This window comes from Hemibagrus wyckioides, linkage group LG03 (assembly GCF_019097595.1).
Source record: "Hemibagrus wyckioides isolate EC202008001 linkage group LG03, SWU_Hwy_1.0, whole genome shotgun sequence".
Lineage (NCBI taxonomy): Eukaryota > Metazoa > Chordata > Actinopteri > Siluriformes > Bagridae > Hemibagrus > Hemibagrus wyckioides.
The window spans coordinates 29,654,794-29,677,106 of NC_080712.1; the positions used below are offsets into that span (position 1 = coordinate 29,654,794).

Below are 22,313 nucleotides of genomic sequence, written 5' to 3' on the forward strand. Positions count from 1 at the left end.
ATGGACAGGACTGGTGTGTGTGTGTGTGTGTGTGTGTGAGAAAGAGAAAGAGCGAGTTGGTGAAGAGGTATAGGGTGTTAAAGTCTAGCTAAGTGTGCGTGGGAGGAAACCTTGAACAGAGGAACGGAAGCAGGCCAGCCACTGGTGATACATGCGCACACACACACACACACACACACACACACTTTCACTCACTCACTCACTCACTCGTGTACACACACTCAAACCAAGCTGTCCATATGCCTTAGAAACAGAGATGCTGCTTGGACTTACTCCATTTATTCATTTTTCTTCTTTTTTTCTGTCTCTCTCACCCTCTTTCTGTCAGTTTCTTCTCTGTTGTCACTGGCTGCACTCTCTGTGTTTGCACTTTTCTCTCTCTCTCTCTCTCTCTCTCCCACAGGAAGGTACATTCACTGTGCAGAACAAGAAGTCTATATAAAACATTAATTGGCTTGTTTTAAAGAGCCAAAGTATGAAGACCCACTGTTGTCGTGGTGTTATACACTATTTGGCCAAAAGTTTGTGCACACCTAGCCATTACACCCATATGTGGTTTCCCCGCAAAACTTGTCTTGGACACAGTTATCCACAATGCTTTTGTATGCTGTAACATTTCATGGACCCAAACTTCACATCACAGTACTCCTGTACATAAAACCAATCTCCAAAATCTTTTGGAAAGCTTTCCCAGAAGAGTGTAGGTTACAAACTGGGACCTAATTGGAATGGAGAGAAAAAAGCAGATTCTTATTTTTTACATTAAACCTGATAGGAAATGTAAAGGGAATGATTTATGTAACAATGTAATGAGACTTCTCAAGCAGCAGTCTTTAACTGAATTGTTTTTAATCCTATTCAGAGATGAGATGTAGCTTCATGCAGAAGTAACCGTTCCTGGCTGCACTGCATTCTCTCTCTAAAGCTCAGGGTTATGTACGAGTATGACACAGTACTTTTGTTGCAAAGTATTGCACATGTTGGATTTTCTTTTCCACAAATACAGACGCTGATTTGGAAAACGCACCTAATCACTTGGTGGTATAAATATTTGAGATATTTTGTTAGTCATGCCAGTTAAATCCGAATCATCACTGAACCATGCGTGTTTTTTTAATATAAATATACTTTAATATAGATTGGCAAGTCATAGGAAATCACAGATCCTTTCAATCCTGGTCTAGTATTGACATGAAGAGTCTGACCTGTGTGTGTTTGACATCAGCAAACTTTGCACTTCTTTCTAGCACTCATTTCCATTTTACTGCATATTTCGAGGTGCTGACCTCATTTTTATGCAAACAGTGGCAAGTAATATCACTGGATTAAAAGCCATTGAGCTGACCTCTGAATCTGAAGTATTTATTCCTGTTATTTCTGTAATATTCATTTTTGATTTCTCTAATGTAGATTTTATAGTAGCCATCTTTGAGATTGGCAGTTATTATTACTGCAGTATTACTTACAGGTTTCTGCATGGGGAGGGGGGGGTCATTAAATTGGCTTTCACATAACTGGCATAAAATCCACCACAGCTCTTTTAAATCAATTATCTTCAATATGATGATCAGTGCAGGCATGCAGAAAGATAACTAAAGGCGTTAACTAAAGGTCAGATGTTTTCATCTTCTGTGCGATGTTCTACAAATTCATCCCTGCATCATAGGGCGGTGAAGAGCAGTGAAAAGGATGTAAGCTATAACTATTACAATGTTTTATATAGCCCTGTAATTGTCTCTGGAAATGATACAAGTGTGTGGGGGTCTGTAAGGATGTAGTTTTGTGACCACTGTGCTGTAGTGAGTTGGATATGAGAAGGAAATGTTCATAAGGAAAGCAAGTTCTGTTAGCACCTAATGATGGTAAATAAAGCTTTCTGCTGTCTTTCCTGCTTTTTTAATGCTTATACTAATAATGTTTTTTTTTACAGCTAAAGATCAGTATTACTCTCTTTAACTTGTACACATTTTTGACTTGAAGTTTCTTGTGGCAAAACCCATTTAATAACAGATAATATTAGTAATATGCATAATAATAATGCATATATACTTTTATTCTCTTGATTATATAGTATTATGTTTTAGCTCGATTCCAAGAAATTCATAACTGTACTAAACTACAGAGTTGAAGAGTTGAAATTAGAGACCTTGAAATGTATGTATACTCTTTTCTATTGTGTCTTTGGCTTTGGATGATGTCTTGTGTTTATACATATATATATATATATTTATATATATATATATATATATATATATATATATATATATATATATATAAAGCAGCAGAAAAACAATTAATTAAAAGAAATTTTTCTGTATGCATCCTTCTAAATGGAGCCTTCTGTAATGTAGAAGCTAGATCATTTAGTTGGGCATAAAGTGGGAGTCGAGCATATGAGAGGCAAACTTTGTCCTTGAAGATACAAACAGGAAATATAGGCACTCTGAGGTATTTGTCAAGAATATTCAAAGTTCCTTTATCTCAGCATCAGCATTCAAATTAAGAGGGATCCATTTCCAATCTTTTTTAACTGCCATATTCTCATCCTTCAATACTTCAATGGTCCTTTATGCACTATTGAAGTATTTACCTCATTCATTAGTGAAAGGTTCATAGATTTCTTGTAATGAACTGTTTGCCGAATGCTGCATTCACTTCATGAGCTTAGGGAGCTGATGGAAATCAGCGGTACAATTGACCACCACTATGTGTCTGTATACATTTAAGTGGCCCTCTAGAGAGAATCTTTAGCTGTCTATTTACCTTTACCTGGCATCTTTGTTGAAAGTCTCTCAGAATCTCTGATAGCTGGTGGAGTTCTACCTAGGCTTTTTGTCCCACTGGACAGAGGCCCTGAAGCAGACACAGAACCTACTGGAGATCTCTCTCTCTCTCTCTCTCTCTCTCTCTCTCTTTCTTTCTGTCTCTCTCGCTGTCATATCTCTCAGTTGTCTTGGGAACATTCAGGGAATCTGTGGCGAGGGTTTCTGGGCTAACCTTCTCAAACTATAATCCCTATAAAGAAACATGGAAGATGAATTTCTAATGTTTGAAAGAACTAAAGAAAACAGTCCCTCTATTTTAAAAAGTTTATATGATCTTTTTATGGATTGATGGAGAAAACAATTATAATGACTAGCTTAAAAGGCTAAATGTGAAAGCGCATCCTACCTAAGGAACGTTATGAAAGTGCCTGTCCATCTGCTGCTGATGGACAGGAGACGATAAACCCCAAATCTCTGGTCATTTGTGCCCTTCCGTGTCCCAGTGGCCCGGTTAGCATCAAAGCTAACATCGGGAAGAGAAGCCTCTTACCTGTGTCCCTGAGTGGAGCTTTGAAGATCCGCTTTTGATCAGCGCCCGCGTCCGTCCTGCTGCCTTTTAGGTTGAGATTCAGTGGAAAGATGGGAGGAATACATTAGGAGAATACATGTCAGTGCACGCAAACAAAGGAAAAGAGTGATTTGTAAGGCATGTGATTTGTGTCTGATTATGCAAAGAGCTGGGTTTTGTCAGGCTTGATTAACATAATCCTTTGTCTTGGTTTTGTTTCTCAGCCCCATACACTGTATTATACACCCACAACCTAATGGTGCCTGCTGCATGTTCAGACTGGAGAGATCTTTTATTTAAAAAAAATAAAAATAAAAGCCATCTTAATTAAAAGAGCACACTCCATACTTCAGGATATTCATGACAGTGAAATCATTAGAATTTTTAATTAATGTAGCAATTGCCACATACTGTTTATGACATATGGATGCGCTTTGAGCAGTTTTTCAGCCCTGTTCTTTCCACCAATGTGTCTTCTTTTCTCTTGTCATTTTCTTTCCAAAGACCAAGTAACAAGCGTGAACAGCAAGGATGCAGACAGCCAAGGATTAGAGGAGACCATGGAGGTAGAGGGTAAGCCTCAGCGTCACCTCTTTTTTCCATCTTTCCATACAAATGCAGGTCTGTCTCTGGTATTATATGAAATTCTTCTCAACTGTGGCATCCCATACTAAACTTATTCTGGAGTTATCAACAATGCTAACTATATGCTTATTTTATTTTTAGTTTTATTTAAGTAATCTAGGCTTCACTGATGTGTGATTCATACTAAGTAACAGATTATAAAAATGGCTGTGTTCCTGCTCTTGTACAGCTGTGTTAGAGTGTGAGGGTAGTGTGGACTGAAAATTGGACAAGATTCAACCACACACACCTGCACTGTGCATTTAAACTGTCATTATAACAGATAACGCTCGCCTGTTAAAACACAAGCGTTGCCTGGTGGTGAATTAAGTCTACTTATTAAATACAGCTGAGCTAAAAGTATACTGGGGTAATTATACAAAAGACGTTTGCATTTACATTACTAACATGACCCCGAAGTGTATCACTTTTCTGACAGTATGCTTGCTTTTAGCGCTTGAATTTCCTCCCCTTACATTTCTCCTTGCTTCCTGAACTCCTAAGTACCAGTGTTCCACCAGGTACAGAGATTTTCTTAACAAATTTGCATTTCTGTTGTGTTTTTACCTGAATAAGCCCTCAATCTCCCAGACAGCCTATGGGCTTACATAGCTAGTGGCTTTTCACTATGCTAAATAATTCAGGAAGTGTTGATAGAGGGCCCAGCTACCTGTGACAGCTCAGTTTAGCAGATATGTGGGTCACACCAAAGCTCAACCTCTTTTTGCAACTTTATTTTGCTTGCATGTTTCTCTTTATGACTTTTTCCTTTCTCTTTGAAGCTGCGTCTTTCATTTTCTTGCTCTTATGCTTTTAACTGCAAATTCACAACATGGAATTGGGGGGGGGGTGATGGAACATGAAGTAGCTTAATCATCATTTCAGAAATATATCTAGCACATCAAAGACCATTTAATTGAAACTAGCCATTTTCAGTGGACTGACCATTAATATAAATACATATTATGGTGTGTGTAGTATACCCATGTCTTATGACGTATACTCACAAGTTAAACAAATAGCCTCTTAATTATAATAAGCTTTTGGAAATTTATGCAGCTGAGTTTCTCACTGTTTAACTACTGCTCTCTAGACAAACTGTCCCACAATCCCTCCCTCATCTTAATGCACTGAGTGAAACCCCTAAAGCAGCTGGCCCCATGTTCTCTTTTCACCCAGCTTTAAGGGCCTCGTGTTTTCCTAACAATGTCCTCTCCACCCTTGTTGGAGAGAAAGATCTTTCAGTGGAGCCAAAAGCTCTTTGAAAAAGCTCTGCTTACAAAGCCAACTCTAACATGCACATCTTGTAATGTTGGGTAAATGTCCCAGCAGTCTGTTGCTGCTTTTTGCCCCCTTTCTCTTTCCCTCTTCTGCCTCTCTTCTTTGGTGACAAAAGGCCGACAACAAACAAGAGGGTCACTTTTTTTCACTGAAGGACCGAGCATCTGCAGTATTTATGACCCGCCTCCGACCCCAATTGCTTCTCAGCTCAGTAGGTTTTAATTGGCTTCGATTGTCCAGAGCTTTATCATCTCACTGCAATGAGAAAGAGAGTGGATGCAGTCGGGGGTGTGGGTAAAAACCCTCCTGGACATTCAAGTACTTCCCACAATGCTCCTCTCTAATCATTCATTCATTGGTGCCATAAGCACTCAAGTTCCTACAACCCTCGAATATTTACACATGAAAATAAGGGTTTGTTCTTCACATTTAGCACTTCATTAACTCTGCAGGCCTTTCCGCTTCTTAAAGGTCGTCTGGAAGTGTTTCACATAAATGCAGAGAGCTCTGGGAATGTACGTTTTTATAAAAGGTGAAACACTCCGTGGCATCAGTGCATACAGTAGGCATACACAAGCATCCACTAGCACTAGAACTGTTTTTCTTCCATTGTTTAACTGAAACCAAGGCAGGTTTTTACTCACTTGGTATTCAAGAATACATTATTCAAAAACAGGTTTTTAGGAAATCCTCATTTGACTTTGATATCGGAATGTCTTATTCACACAGAGTACCCTCTTTATTGACAAACAGGTGGGAATCCATAGAATTCTAGCAAATAATACCTCAAGTTTCCAAAGTAAGGAATAAAGCATTTAATTTATCTGAAAGCAGCAACGATCACTTTTTTTTAATTATTATTAATTAACAAGTACATGTTAATACAGTTAGGTTTGATGTTGTGGACAATCTACAAAACATGTTCTTTTTTGGTTATGACTTACTTCATAGCAGCTATAAACAGTTGTTCCCTCACCAACATTTTTAAAGTAATAAAACAAAATAAATGCTCATCATGTTACGAATTAACCTTAGTGATTTTTGAACTGCACCCCCCCCCTTTTCTTTGTTAGACAATAAAACATTTTATTAATCTGTTTATTGTTACCCTTAGATTACTGTGGTGTAACCACCAATACAGCTCCACGTGAATGTGCCATTACTTTAGAAATCAGTGTATTAGAAAGAGCAGAGTAGTACACGATTTACCTCAAAAACTGTCTGAAGCATCTAACAGAGTTGTTGTATAACAGGTGAAAAAAATGCGATATTAATTATGTCTAAATTACACAAAGTGGAAAAATATTTCATTCTCCAATTGCAAAAAATTGCTGCAAGTTTCATTCTTATTTTGCTAATATAATTTGTCAAGATTTCTGAAAAGTGGACTTGGATTTACTGACCTGGTGTGTACTGTATTCACTTCCATTTTTCATAATAGAGTCTATACAGAAAGGTTGTCATTGTGTTTTAGAAGGACAGCACCCATAGCACAACACGGATGTGCCAGTCGGTGTTAACACGAAGGTTACCTTCGATTATAAGTCTCATGGACCACTAGGCTCTGATGAGCAAAACATCAATACAGTATTTCTGCTTTTCCTTCATCACGCCCTCTCAAAGGAGTCTCTCATTAAAACTATATTTCTCCTTGTCACAAAAACCATGCTGATCTTTCCTAGATACTGTGCCCCAAGTGAAATGTTATAACCACCTCTTCATTGCCTCATGAGATATTGAACAGCTTTGTTCAATACACGGATGATGGGTTTTTTGTGACTGCCTCAAAGCATTGCGTCTTGTGCTCGTTTTAAAGGAGGACTTTTCGATTAACCCTGAGAGTCAGGTCTGAAAGGGATCCTCTGAGGTGCCAGTCACATGTCACTGGTTTGATTATGTGCATCTTCTGTCCATGGTGTGTTTCTGTTTTCTTTTCTTTGTTGTGGCTAGATGAGCTAAAAGTCAAAGAGCATGAAATGTGCAGTTCATGAAAGGGGAGCACACAGTTCCGACAGTTCCAAGAGTTTGAAGAATAACTACATACACCTATAGATTCCTACACTTAGATGAACCCAGGCTGTGTGACCAATGAGTTGGAATCAGGGCCAGCAGGTATAAACGAACTTTTTGGGCTAAGAGGCATAAAAACAAGAGTACATTTTTTGGCTTCCACATCATCATGGGCTATTTTTGACTTTTGTGGACAGAAGAACAGCTAACAAATAAAACAAGATATGAAGGCTGGAACTGCTTTCTTTCCAGCTCTGAATGTAGACTCATCTCGTCAATATTCATATAGTTTAATTCAATGCTTGTGTCAAGTGATAATACCCAGATTTCATGTGCACTGCTTCATAACACAACAGCAGCAAAGACTGAGAACAGGACACGTGAAATATAACAGCAAGTTTAATCAACATGAACAATAAGGTCAAAGTTTTTTGGACATCTGACCATCACACCTGTTCTTAGTAAATCATGTCTTCATGGAGCTTGCTTTGTGCAAAGTGGCACTGTCATGCTGGAACAGGTCTGGGCCCAGTGAAGCGAAATTCCAGTACTTCCCTTTTGTAATTCTTTGATTGTTTGCCTCCAAACTTTTGGGAAGACCAACATACGGACACAAACTGTTGACCATATATTCTAGATTACTTTCTTGATGGCTGTTTTTTTAGAATGCGTTTGTAGAAACTAGAAGTAAACAGACTAAACACACACTGTCCAATCAAAACACAAAATCACACTAAAGGAAAAATGCTAGAACCATAAGCTGTGTGTTTTCAACCAAATAGCTAACAGTATGCTTACAACCGTGAAGAGACTCTGCATGATTACGGACATGAAAGTACCAAAAAAAGAAGCGATGACAAACGATGCCGTCTCTTTAAATGCATGTGTTCTTACTTTATATTTTTATCCCTATGAAGAGAGTCTGTCTAAATGACTAATGCCTAAATGATTTCATAGTTGTAGCACAGTTATTTATATGATTGTGGAGTGGTTTTAGTGCTCCTATTTAATATCACAACCAGCCTTCATTGATTCCTCCACACAGTTATTTTAGACCCAACCTATTTTTTTTATACCCAGATTTCATTGAAGCTCATTTTACATCATTCACCGTATAGTCAACACAATCTCTTTAAAAAGCTGTATCTTGATCTTGGGAACAAAAGCAAATGTGCTGGATTCAATACAAATTTGACAAGGCTGGACTTCTAACTCCTCCCCTTAGTATAAACAGTCCAAACTTTTCATACAAGTTGGTTTAAGTGTACGTTTACAAATATGCAAACTAACATAAGTGATAAAGCGCTATAGCATGAAGCTATATTTGTGCTTTTGTGCCAAAAACAAAGTCCTTGATTCATTGTGGTTCGAGTCTCTTCAAAAGTGATGACGGTGGAAGGGAAATCGTGATGACTCTGATGTTAGTGTGACGGTGGCTGCTTCTGATTTTGGTGGTCCATGCCGGAGTGTGTGAGTGTGTTTGTGGGTGGTGTGCTCTCTTTTAAGCATGGTTAGATGAGGTGAGAGTGGTTGCAGCTGTATTTGATGAGTAGCTTCAGGTGTGCTTTATTCTCAGTCTGTTTATTTGTTAGCAGAATTGAACCATTAAATATGATCTAAACGGAAAGATGCTCCATTACATGATAATATTAATGGAGAAAAATCAGACCTAATAATGCACTATTGTGTGTGCAACGGGATACATGTGCACAGAAAATGGGTCTTGTATAACACCTTAGAGAATTCTTAAAAACATATATATGTAAATATAAAAAGGTTTTCGCTCCCAGAAGACTTACACTCACTCTAAACCACTAAACCATATGCACATAATTACATTTCCAGTGTAAAGATGTTTAAAAGCACTGAGTGCATCAAATGAAAACAGATTTCTGTACAGATTTAATACCTGCTCTTGGGTGGTGCTAATTTGCCCACACAGTCTCAGTTCCAGAAATGACTGTAAGGTTAATCACATTCGTCTATTTGTGCTGACTCAAAGTGTGTACTGTACACATTTTACGTGTAAAGCCCAAAATGCATCTTTAAGACAGTCAGAGAGAAACCGAACCACATTGTGATGTTCTGCTCTTTTTGTCTACTGTGACTTAACGAGTTCACATCAATATTTTATGGACTTGCACAATAACCAGCTGTAGCTCTCGTGTGTGAGCATCAAAGTGCTTGAAGTTTATATTGATTGCAAAAATGATTGATTGATTAGTCTTTGATAGCAATACATTTTGATGAGTCTTGGTGTTTAATTAGCTTTCTCAGGTCTACAATTGATTCTTATAATTATGTGAAGTTTCATGCATAAATGACACCGTCAGCTATGTGAGCCATTTTTCACGTTGGAGATGTGTGATCTTGTTTCATTCTGCTGTAACAATGTAGCCTGTTTAATTATGTAGGGTTGATCTAAAATCAGAAATTCTCCTCGTGATAGAATAAAAGTAAATGAGCTAAAACGTATTTACATCTCAAGGCCAGAACAAACTGTTAATCTGGGGTGGACAAATTAGCAGCTTTGGGTGCCAAATTCCCCACAGCCTCCATGTCAGGGATTTAAATTTTATTGTTTGTAATTGCCTGAGGATCTGAAAGAACCTACTCATTATTGACTTTGTTTAAATGTGTGTCTGATAACTACAGTAAAACATGGCAAAATGCTAAGCAGACATGAATCATACCTTATATGCACGATGGAAGGACAAAACACCAAGTCATATGGCTAAAATGCATATTATACATATAAATGCAGTGTATATTGCCTTGTCTAGACGCTTGGCAACTAACACGAGGCTGGGCAGCACAGTGGTCCTTTTTCTTGGTGAGCTACAATAATAAATCTATGACTTGTGCACCTCTGACCCACAAGTAAAGGAATGACTCATCAAGAAGGAGACAAATGATAAAAAGTTTTGTATAGCTCCTAAATCTTCTCATAAAGCACCCTCTTAAATCATATCCAGTCACTTGTAACAGCGCCGTTGAGCTTGACCCCGTGATCTAGTCCATAAGAGCATGTTGACTCTCTGGTGACACATCAGCTCATTATTTGTGTGATGCAGTCAATTTGTGCTGACTAACACCACATCCTGTAGTTCCCGCGATCTTCAGAACAAATGGAAGACAGCAGATCTAATTTTCTGCTTGTCTGAGTATGAATATGACTTATGTACCCCTGCTACCCACCCACTGTGGTGAGACAAGGGACTGAAATTACTGCAAAAGTACCGACCACATAAAGGAGGTTTTAACGAGCTTTCAAATTCTCATTATTGCAAAATGCTTTTTATTACAAGCGAGCAGATTAAGTAAAGGGAAAGCCCAACTGATTGAAGATAAGTAGTCGTGCCCTGTTGGCTGAAACCAGCTAAGAGGCTTTGTTCGGTTTGAGTAAATTACGGCAAGTTCCATGCTAAATTAAGATTTATTCTTATTCTTTTTGGGTATATGATCCCACTTTGTTTTATTTATTCCAATTTCCGCAGCATTTCAGATACAGCCACACTCGATCAAGGGTTCATCAAGGGTTATTTGGATAAGAGTTCTTAGCTTCTAAAAGGTTCTACATGTAAACATTCCTAAGAAAGGATACACAGATTGCTCCAGAGGAAGAAATTGAAGAAGTGTATTCCTGGATAAATCCTTTATTTATACTGTGTCCTTTTTTTTGTTATTGCCCTATTGTTTTTATACAAGCAATTGGTCTTGTCACAACTCTGAACCCAGAACTAGAGAAACGTCCATGTGACTTTAACATGGTGTACTTCCAGGCCACCACACAATCATCTTCTCATTAATTAAACCATTTTATTGACCAAGCAACTGTGAAAAAACACTGCATTGTGTAATTGTTTTTAAACTGATGGATGACTGTTTAAGAAAAAAAATGGCTAATGACAAAGTAGGTTGATTGCAGTTGCTTTTCTCTTTTTCATCAGTGCACAAAGCTCTTTCTTACAGAATCAGTGTTTAGGGTCTTAACTGAACTACAAACTACATTTAGTTTGTGTATTCACAATTAAATAATGAAGCAGAGGCTTGAGCCTTGACTAAATTTCTAAACTTTGCTTTCAAATCTATGTCTGGACAACATGGTTCTGTACACTACAAAAATGGCTTCATCAGTAAAATGCATGTATTCGCATTATAGCTCCTCATTGTTTACTGACTGCTTGTTGTTTGATAGGCAGCTCAGTTCCTCCTGCTGATCTGAAATATGAACCCTTAGGGCTTTCCGAAGTTCTTTTCAGATGCTTCTGAGAAGCTGCTCTGACAAAGCGTAAACAATTAAAAATCATTCCAAACCCTCAAGACTTCCAGGCTCCACTTTGAAAGCTCACTTGTTTGGCCACAAACTTTCCTTTTCTTGTTTACATAAAATCAGTTTTACTTCATTAGTCAGAGTTATTGCTGAAAGCCTTGAAGGTCCTAATGCTAATTTCATGCTCATGTTTCTTTGTGCACGCCACATGCCGTCTCGCCAAATGATAGGCCTCATGTTTTCATCTGAGCAGAAGCCAAATTAGAGAGACAGCCAATTTGCTTCTATCGAATGGCGTACTGGTGCAGCGAGAGCACGTGGGGCTAGTGCATCGATTGAGATTCCAGGCTCGTCAGGTTTTTCCCAGACTTGGTTCATTGTATTTTTATCAGCACTGCTTATTAGGAGATGAAAATGACAGTGTAAGAATGACAGAAAAAGAGAAAGTCTTACCAGGAAGTCGGGACATACAATGCAATCCAAAACGTATCGAGAGACAAGTTAATATTGTCTGTTTAATGAACAGAAGTCGTCTGGCTTGAAGAAGACGCTAGTAAAGATATAGAATAAAACAGAATATAACAGCTTTCTGACACTTCCTGCTTAATCAGACCTTAAAGTTCTGCATCTAGCCACAAATCTGAATGTGGAATTATTTCACACTGAATAAATACAACAAAGAAATCGTTGATGTACAGGAGCAGCTGATATAAATGAGCTAGCAGGCCTGAGCCCATCCTGTCCAACATCATATTTGCTTTTAACAAATATTTTGGGATTTTCGTGACCCCAAAAGAACTGCATCATTGTTAGTTAGAATAAAATGACACAGAATGCTATGAAGAAGCAATGTGCAAGGTCCCAATCACCCACACCTTTGAAACCCACAGCAGTCAAAAATGACATAATTCCAAGTTCCAACTTCCCACCTCCAAGTTTAGTCAACCACTTAAATCCTTTTACACATTTACTTAACCCAACTCTGAATACGACCCAAAATCTGTTATTTCTGTGTTATAGGTGCTGAAAACGAGGAGAAAAACACAACTACAGATATTAGCAAGTCTGAAGGTAAGAAAAAATTGTGTTTGTGTGTGCTACCAGTTCTTAGGTTCCTGAGGCAGTCTGATTGAACATTACTTCTGTTTGTTACAAAAACATTTATCACTTTCATGTGTTTGTTTTTACCTTGAAGCTGGTTTGCCGTTACATTGCTGCATTTTATTTTTTTGGGTGTGGGAGCAGGGGGAGCAAGTGAAGTGTGTTTCCCCTATATTAAACTAGACGTACAAAAATGATTTTAAACTGGAATAATAATATAAGTAAAACGACTTGGATTTGAATACAAAATTTAATTTGAAAGCAAACCAGCTACCTAAATTCAGCAGAGAACTAGCGTCACAGTGCTGACTCTGAACAGACATCGGCTTTTCCACAGAGAAGATACACTCTACCTGTACACATTCTGCCCTTCTGAACACAGTTAATGTTCTATTAATCCTTTATAAGGAGACCAAACAGAGAGCAGGGTTTATTATTATTGCTGTTAAATGTGCATCCATTTTGTGTATTCTTGTGAGAATATCCTGCAACACTGCCCTCATATAACCATACAGGAAGGACGTTAAAGAAACTTTGGGCTATGTTTTTCTTTAATGTGAATGTATATGTTAAATACTTGGTAAAATAGAGGACAGACCTCTGTGTTTTTGTTGCTTCAGGCACAGCCACTGGCATTTTCAGTCTATTATTTTAAGAGCAAAATCTTGATAGACAACCTAAGTGGCCACCTAGTTATTTTCTGTCAACTTCAGGGCAAATAGTGCAGTCCTAACTTTCTTTTTTCTTCTTGCCTCTCTCTCTCTAGGTGAAGTGAAACAACAGGATAAAAGCCTTGCAGGGACAAACCAAGTAACTCAAACAGACAGCAGTCAGTCCAAAGGTACAACATACTGTTTCTGAATGCAACACTGGGGGGCTGTGTTCAGAGTCTGGTTATACGGCTGCTTAGGTTCAGTGTCGGTGTCAGTGTCCTCCATTCAGATAATTGAAACGCCTTAAATTTTGCCTCAAATTACAGCACTTTTTTTTACTGCTTCCATTAAACACAAGCACTTACCTCCAAAGAATTAGGGATAGAAAAGGCAAAGTATCATAATTAATATTAATACCTGTTCAGCAGCTTACTGAATAGCAGTCGATCCAGCCCATCTTATTACTCTGCATTTCATTTTGTCTCACAACATTTAATTAATCTTAATGATACCAGGAGATTGTAAATTAAGGTCATGAAATTTTCCTGTGAGATGAGTTTTGATAAGCAAAGTGTCCAATTTAGATGTCTCTGCTGATGGCATCCATGGAGGGGTTTTTTCTGATGATGTTAGACGTAAAGTATTATTTGTTAATTAATTACAGTATCTGTTTGATATTGGTCAAAAATGGCATTCTTGTAAGTTAGTGGTGCTGCACGTTTAATACTCACACAAACGGATAATGCAGAAAAATAGGGCTTTCATGGTCAGAGTTGCATGTAACAAAGCAAACATCTTTTTTACTCAAACTCCACCCTGTGTCAATTCTCCTGTAACTCCCTGAATAACACTGTAGTTATGTCTGAGGTCTGAATAGTGCTTTGTGCAGTTTCAGTATTAAATCCTAACTCAACTCTGAAAACAGCCCTAAGTGAATAAATGATCGTGTGTTTTGTAATTTATCAGCTTACTTAAAACAGGTTCAAACTTAGAACACGAGAAAAAATGGTGCTTTGGCGGGACTGAGCTTTGGAGCCATTGCTTTCAGTTACAGTGTTTTGTTGTAATTACTGTGGTTTGCTTGTGTAGGCCAGATAGCACTGAATATTTATAATCTGGGACTCAGACTGTGCTTAAACATTTGACTTCCAGAAAATATTAAATTCTAACTGTGCGCCTTTCATTCTGAAACTCTGCCCAATGGATGGGAGCACCGGTGATTAGATTAGGACAGAGCTGAGCAATTCTAGTCCCTCAGGGCCAATTTAGCACATTCCCAATTCTATTGCATCTAATTCAATTCAGTAAATGAGTTTTTTATGAAAGCCTGTAATTTTTTTCACAGGGGTAGAGTAGGGCTGGTCATACAGGACTAGAACTTTTTACTTCCTAGTTTGAATATACCAAATAAGCCAAAGAGTTACAGAAACATAGTGTGACAGAGGAGCCTGAAATTAAGCAGATATAATGCTATAAAGTGAAATCTAAAGTAGTTACACCATAATTTTACTCTATACAGATAATAGACACAGTAATGATAATCAACAGTTATTTCTTGCCCAAGATCAGTAGTTTCACACACGTATGCAGAAGAGTAACGTGTATACTCAGGATACTCTCATCTCAGGCCACGTCGCTCCTAGATAGATAGATAGATAGATAGATAGATAGATAGATAGATAGATAGATAGATAGATAGATAGATAGATAGATAGATAGATAGATAGATAGATAGATAGATAGATAGATAGATAGATAGATACTTTATTCATCCCAAAGGGAAATTTACAAAACATTTTTAATAATATGCATCTCTTTTAGTTTTTAATGTGAATGTATACGTTACATACTTGGTAAAGTGGAGGATAGGGCTTTGTGTTTTTGTTACAGTGTTTTGTTGTAATTAGTGTGGTTTGCTTTTGTAGGCCAGATAGCACTGAATATTTATAACGTGGAACTCTTTTAACTCTTTTATACCAGTGTTTGCCAACAAGCATGTTTTATTTGTGATTACAAAAAGACAGAACTCATTATTGCAATATACAGTTAGTTTTAATGTTGTGGAACGCTTTCTGACAACGTTTCTGTTTACACTTGCCTCGTTCCCTCACCGGCTTCCAGTTTTTGCAGAACAATAGCTCTCCACCCTGAAGACTTTCCTGAGTATAAAAACGTCGTCGCAGCTGTCCCGCTGACTTTGACTCTGGAGATTTTTTCCAAACACGATAAACGACTCCTCAGAAAAACTTGTATGCTATTCCATAAACAGTGCTCTGATATGAAGTTACTGAAAATGAACAGACACAAATAGAGCTGAAACATTGAAAAGTATTCACAATTTAATATCATCAAGCAATGAACATGTCATATACTCACCTTTCAAGTGTTTAGGTTTAAGAGAAGCAAGCATTAAATAGCTAATCACAGATCTTTTAATGAATGAAAAGGAAATGAAAATGTCGTCATGATCCTCAGATGTTGGTAAACGGCTAAGAAAAAACACTACCCTATATGGCTTAATGTACACTCAAAAATATATTTTTGTTAGCTGTTGCTACTAGCTACTGTGATGTATCAATACAGCCACCATACTGGTCCAGAATTTCTTTGTTATATTTATCATAAATTTGTACATATTATAGAGTCATAAATGTCAATATCTATAAACTGTTAAATAATGTGCTCAGCTGTGTGTGCTGCTGAAAAATCCATCGCTGGCATTTTTCAACAGGAAACTGCTAGTGAAGTAGTATTACATAGCCGTAAGGTATGTTATGTATGTACAGAAATTAATAATAACCAAGAAGAGAGAAGCAAAGACATTTAATCAAAATCTTCAAACTAATCACACCTTCGAACACACTACCGTATAAATACTTCATATAAAAACACATCCCGTCACTTCCTGCCAGAGCATTCTCCTGTGAAGTTCTTCCTTCATAAAACTCAACCTTAAAAAAATGTTCTGGTGATGTCCCATGTATATGTATAATCCTTTCATATCTAAGGCTCAAAAGACGTGATATCCCTACATCATAACCCAAAATATCCTGACGGCAAAACTCAAAGTGCATGGCACCAGTTTCTAGTGTTAACAAAATCTTTCTTATGCAAATTGTCAACAGCTATACCTGCATGTCTAAGACTTTAGAATAACTGTCCCCCTGTCCTCCATCTCATTAAAAAAGCTCCACTGATCAGCAGATCACAGCAGTGCCACATGCAGATGCAGTACACAACTTGTGCCTGCTTTAATAAAATGTAATAATATGAGCGTTAATGTCCTCTGATTTAACGGCCTTTCATCACCCAGCTGCTGATGGCAGGGTCAGCTTCACTTTGACATGAAAACTGTCTTGGGAAAACTGTCTTGGCTGGCTTTTCAGTGTGCCTGTGTGTCAGTAATGAGTATTATATAAATGTGTGATGGAAAAATACAGCCTGCCTACCTTGTACAATATTATGGGAAAAGATCATGATGATCTCAGTCACAATACAGCCAAACTGTCTCCATCCTTTAACTGAAACAAAATAAGAAAAAAAGAGGTCTAAAGAAAAAAGGCCAGATGACCGGTAAAAACTGTCATATCTTTAAACGTGTATATAATGTAACGGGCTAGCACCGAGATTTGATGGTAAACCATACTTAAAGCACATCATCTCTGTCATTGTCAAATGTCACACCATTTCCTTAAGAATAGATATTGTATCATGTGGAAACCTGAGTTTTTATATCCCTAATAGCTAATACTAAGATGCTAACGATGAAAATATGCAGTACTTCAGGAGTTCATCAAGTTCAGCATCCAAGCTACACTATATTGCCAAATGTTTTGGGACACCCCTCCAAATCATTGAATTCAGGGGTTGGCCCCTTAGTTCCCGTGAAAGGAACTCTTAATGCTTCAGCTTCATACCAAGCCATTTTAAGCAATTTCATGTTTCCAACTTTGTGGGAACAGTTTAGGGATGACCCCTTCCTGTTCCACCATGACTGTGCACCAGTGCACAAAGCAAGGTCTATAAAGACATGGATGAGTGAGTTTGGTGTGGAGGAACTTAACTGGCCTGTACAGAGTCCTGATCCTCAACCCAATAGAACACCTTTGGGATGAATTAGAGCTAGGCCTTCTCGTCCAACATCAGTGCCTGACCTCACAAATGCACTTCTAGAGGAATGGTCAAAAATTCCCATAAACACACTCCTAATCCTTGTGGAAAGCCTTCCCAGAAGAGTGGAAGCTGTTATAGCTGCAAAGGGCGGGGCAACTCCATATTACATTCATGTGCATGTAAAGACAGACATCTTAGTTTTTGCCTGGATCACAGTCTCCACTCTAATTCATCCCAAAGGTGTTCTATCGAGTTGAGGTCAGTGCAGGCCAGTCAAGTTCCTCCACGCTTAAGGGGCCAAGCCCAACCCCTGAATTCAATGATTTTAAGGGGTGTCCCAAAACCTTTGGCAATATAGTGTACATTCAGCTAAAAATGACAACTCTTTTTAATAAAGACAGTTTCATTACAGTTAACACTTAATCCAGTTGATAGTTCTTTTAGTGTAGTCTTCCACTTGAAAGAATGTGTTTTTATGGGTTGTATACCCATTGCAAGAAACAACCAGAAAAAAACTAAAATTGCTAATATGATAATCCTAACCTCAATGGCTTACAGATTCCTCAATTGCTCTTTTTTTCTTCTTTTTAATAAATGAATATTGAACAAGGACTAAGGGGCAAAGCTGAACTTTTCATGCAGTTGGATCGAGCAGATTTGTACAGTTTGTGAGACTATGTTGAAAACAGTATTGTTGCTAGTCTTCTGTGAAGTTTTTCTATTTGTTGTTGTGCAAATTCAATCATTCCTTCTACTGACCTTTTTCTTTTTTTTTTATTTCCACGGCATTGTGTTACTTCAGATGGCTCCAGTGATAAGGGTGAGCCGAGTAAGGAGTGAGAAGACAATCAGCCTCGTAGTTACACGCACCGGCAAACTGTGCGAAGGTGAACATGACACCACATGGTGGAGTCTCCTGAAGAAAAAAAAAAACCAGGGAGAGGATCTGTCCACCACCATCTTCCTTCTTCCTTTCCCTTCCTTTCCTTTCCTTTCCTTTCCTTTCCTTTCCTTATTTGGTTTGGAATTTAATGAAACGTATGAAATTAGAGAGGCAAACACGAACATATCGAAGAATCTTGAGGGTTACGGGGTGATACTTTACCTCACTGAATTTGCTGCTTGATCATTTCCATTCTCCAGGTTTTCCTGGTGCTGGATCTGAACAGGTACCAAAAAAAAATAAAAAAAGTTAGTTCTTTGGGTTAGATGGGTTCTTAATTACGCTTATAAAAAATAATATATTCTCACTGATTGATGCTTTGCACAAGGTCTGCTTTAACACAGCACCTTTACATCAATTACAAACATGTCTGACTTTCTTTTTTTTCCTTTAATACTTAATGCTAAAAGTGACGTGCCAGTATGAATGTCCATGTCTGCATATGGCCATATGTATGAATATGCAAGCCAATGATAAAATGAAACACTTGGCATTAATGCAGTAAGTGCTTAATGAAACGGGGGGAGGGGAGGGGGGGGGCAGATGCATTCAAGTGCTTGGATTCCACATGCAATTAATTGAAATTAAATAAAGGTGATATATGAACTATAAATATATTAAATCGATATATTAAATTAATTAAATATGTGGTTAAATATATTAATTATGTATGCAAAATAAAATGGATTTCCAAATTATATATATATATATATTCTATATGTGGATAGTTTCATTTGAATGTTGAAAGGAGCTTTCATAGAAATTTTTTCTTTGTTTGTTTGTTTTTTTACTGGTCTGAGTGAACAGTCAAACCAGGGTAGATTAAACTAAATAAAATAACTACACCATATCTGTTTTGGGATTATTTTACACCATATCTGTTTTAGGATTATTTTTCTTCTTTAAAATGATGTTAACATGTGGGTCCGTACAGTAATGCATCACTACACGTCAACTCTCCGAGAGGTTTGTACATTTTTTCCTGCAAAAACATGCCACACTATAAAAGCCTCTCTCGTACATCTCTTTTTACATCCATGTTTCTTACACTTACTTCTGATCTTGCTCACTGATGCCTCACAATGATGATTTGTTGTTGTTTTTGGGGGTTTTTTTTGTGGAGTTTGTTAACAGATGAATGTGTCTCAGTTTTTACCCCTAATGCATGCAAACTTTGTGGCTTTTTTCTTTTCTTTTTTTTTTTTCTCATTTGAAACAGAGTGCACTCTCTCAATATTTTTACTGTGTGTTCCAAAAAAGAAAAAGAAATCAGCCTTATCTGACAGGACAGATACTACATGGTCACAATATGATGGCAGTGCAACATGCAAATTTGAAGCTTGGAATGATTATGAATATATATGAGTGATATAATAATAAAAAAAAAAAGGAGTTTCCTCTCTTTTTATTCCCCTTGGGTTCAAGGTGATAAGTCAAAAAAAAAAAAAATCTATATTTCATTTGTTTTGTTGGAAGGTTTGATCAATTACTTGAAGTGGTGCCATAATTCTATCAGATGACTTTATGCCTTCATAAATCGGTGTTTGCTTTGCTTTACAAATATGAAATAAAGTTGAAAAAGGTTCTTTCCATGACTGAGTGGTATTTTTATCTAGAGGTTTACTCTCCTAACTTTGCAGTAGAAATCTTTTTCGGTTCATCTTTATTGTAGTGCATTTACCTCATCCGTGTTTAAAAAAAAAATCATTCTAATGAGCAAGCCGAGAGCAACAATGGCAAGGACAAAAAACAACACAGAAAAAAAATCCTTGAGAGTCAGGAAGCCTTGTTAGCAGCTGTCATGTAACCATAATGATTTTTTAGTGTGCGAATTTTTGTGACATTTCCAAGTCAAAGCCAAGTGCAAAACAAAGTCAGAGGTTATAGCTAGTGTACTGAATTTAGTCATTTTTTTTAAGTGAAAACTACTTACTGTGGATAAACAAATGTGAATCAGAGAGATTAATTGGATGTTCCGGTCATTTGCATCTTGTATACAAAAACAGACTGTGATAACGTGCTGCACTAATTGTTTTCAGCTTTGTGGGTCACTGATAAATATTTTTTAACGCAGCAATACTCACAAACCTACAGTAATAATTCTATTTTGACTACGGTAAGCGATAGGCAGTATATTAAAAAATCTAAGTATATACTGTACAGTGCAAGATGGGAAAACTAACCAAATTTGTCTATATAGTCTTTCCTGAACTGAAACATTTTTCTTCTTTGCATGAATCTGAGTCCCATGTAACATTAGAATACTTTAAATTTGATCCCAAAAATTGAAAAAGGAGAAAATCACATTCAGATATTTAATATCAATTCCGCTGAAAGATGCCGCACCTACCAACTTCTCCTACTTATCCTACAACATGACTCTCATAACTATTTTAAAGAATTATGAGTTTAGAATAGAAAATGAGTTTTTTTTTTTGTTTTTTTTTAACTTTAAAACAGTGTTATCGTCATGGCTGGATTAATGTGCACGATGAAATCTGGGCAGCTCCGTCCATCAATTAAACAAAACACATGGACAAATACTTAAGTTTTCAGTCCAACATCTGGAATATTTTCAAAGACAAACTGCCACTGCCTCTTCCAGTTCATTACTTCATTTCATTTGCTTAGTTGTATGTTGGTCACATTTGGTTTGTTCTTATTAGGTTGCATTATGAGGGTTTTAGATAGAATTTCTAAGTCAGTGTTAAAAAGTCAGTTAACAGAAACTATGATATGACAGCAGGGCACAAAAAAGGAAGAACCTTTGAACCTGGATTTTAATGAGGTGGCTTTTTCAAGGACTTTGATAACTCCTGATAACTTTTTAAAAGTAAGGCTATTTTTTATTATATTATTACATGCATTTATATATATATATATATATATATATAATATATATATATATATATATATATATATATATATATATATATATATATATATATATATATATAAAACGCGACACAGTGTCTTATTTAAAATTACAAATTAATTTTTGGTATTTCGGGTCATTAGCTCTCAAGTCACATGCCAAACTGATGTAAGGATATATGTTTTAAGTGTGACAACTAAGAATTAGTAGAACATTTTCTTCAAATATACTCACTTAACTATAAGGGACTTTACACTAAAGTGTGGAAAAAAGGAAAGAGTGAAAAGTTTGACATTACTAACCACATCATTAGGACATATGAAATGCAAGCCACTGCAACCAACAACTTCTCAATCCAATTAAATGCATTTTTCAGATGGAATTGTCTGAATTATGACACTACTGATACCCTCAACACATCATTATACAGGTAGCTCCAAATACAGTCGTGCAACAAAAAGCAGACAGCGCACACTAGCTGAGCATAAACCCATACTTCTAATGAACATGTGATGGATTTATTATAAATAAAGTTGTGGTTCTGTATGCATGAAAGGCCAACTACACTGCTCCAGAAACAAGCTGTATGATATTGAGTACTTTCTGTGGCCTACAAGTTGTACAATATTGCAGAGAATATATGACAGCTCTTAATTTGGACAATTTCACGCTTTCTGAATCTCTTTTGTGTTGTGGTTACTTTGTTAAAACTGCTGCAGTCATAACCCCTGTCTTTTTCGCCTTGCCAAGTAATCTCTTTTTTTTTTCTCTCTCTCTAATGCTCACACAGTCTTGTTCACTTGATCACCTTTGCATTTTCGTCATGTGGCTATTAATTATAACTTTCTATGGCACATCTCTCTCTCTCTTTTTCTATTCTGTGGGCTCCATGCATAAACACATTATCCACACCTCAAATCGCACACGATGTGTAAGTTATTAACCTAACCTACTTCGAGTGTTCATAAGTCGTCAATAAATAGTTCAGCGACTGATCGCCGCCTTGGTTTATGGTACCACTTATTTCACTAGTTATAATCACTAGTGTTGCTAGTTATTATATCAGTAAACACACCTAACAGGAGATTTTGGTGTGTGTTGGGATAT

General features: G+C 37.0%; 1 protein-coding gene across 2 annotated transcripts in view; it reads left to right on the plus strand.

The window, feature by feature from the left end:
• Positions 1-19,921, plus strand: part of macrod2 (mono-ADP ribosylhydrolase 2) — a 570,945-nt gene extending 551,024 nt beyond the window's left edge. For both annotated transcript variants that reach the window (XM_058379542.1, XM_058379550.1), the window contains 4 exons: positions 3,838-3,906; positions 12,542-12,592; positions 13,389-13,463; positions 18,191-19,921. In XM_058379542.1, the coding sequence (XP_058235525.1) occupies positions 3,838-3,906; positions 12,542-12,592; positions 13,389-13,463; positions 18,191-18,228 (233 nt within the window). In that variant the 3' untranslated portion in view covers positions 18,229-19,921. The remainder of the gene's footprint in view (positions 1-3,837; positions 3,907-12,541; positions 12,593-13,388; positions 13,464-18,190) is intronic.
• The last annotated feature ends 2,392 nt before the right edge of the window (positions 19,922-22,313 follow it).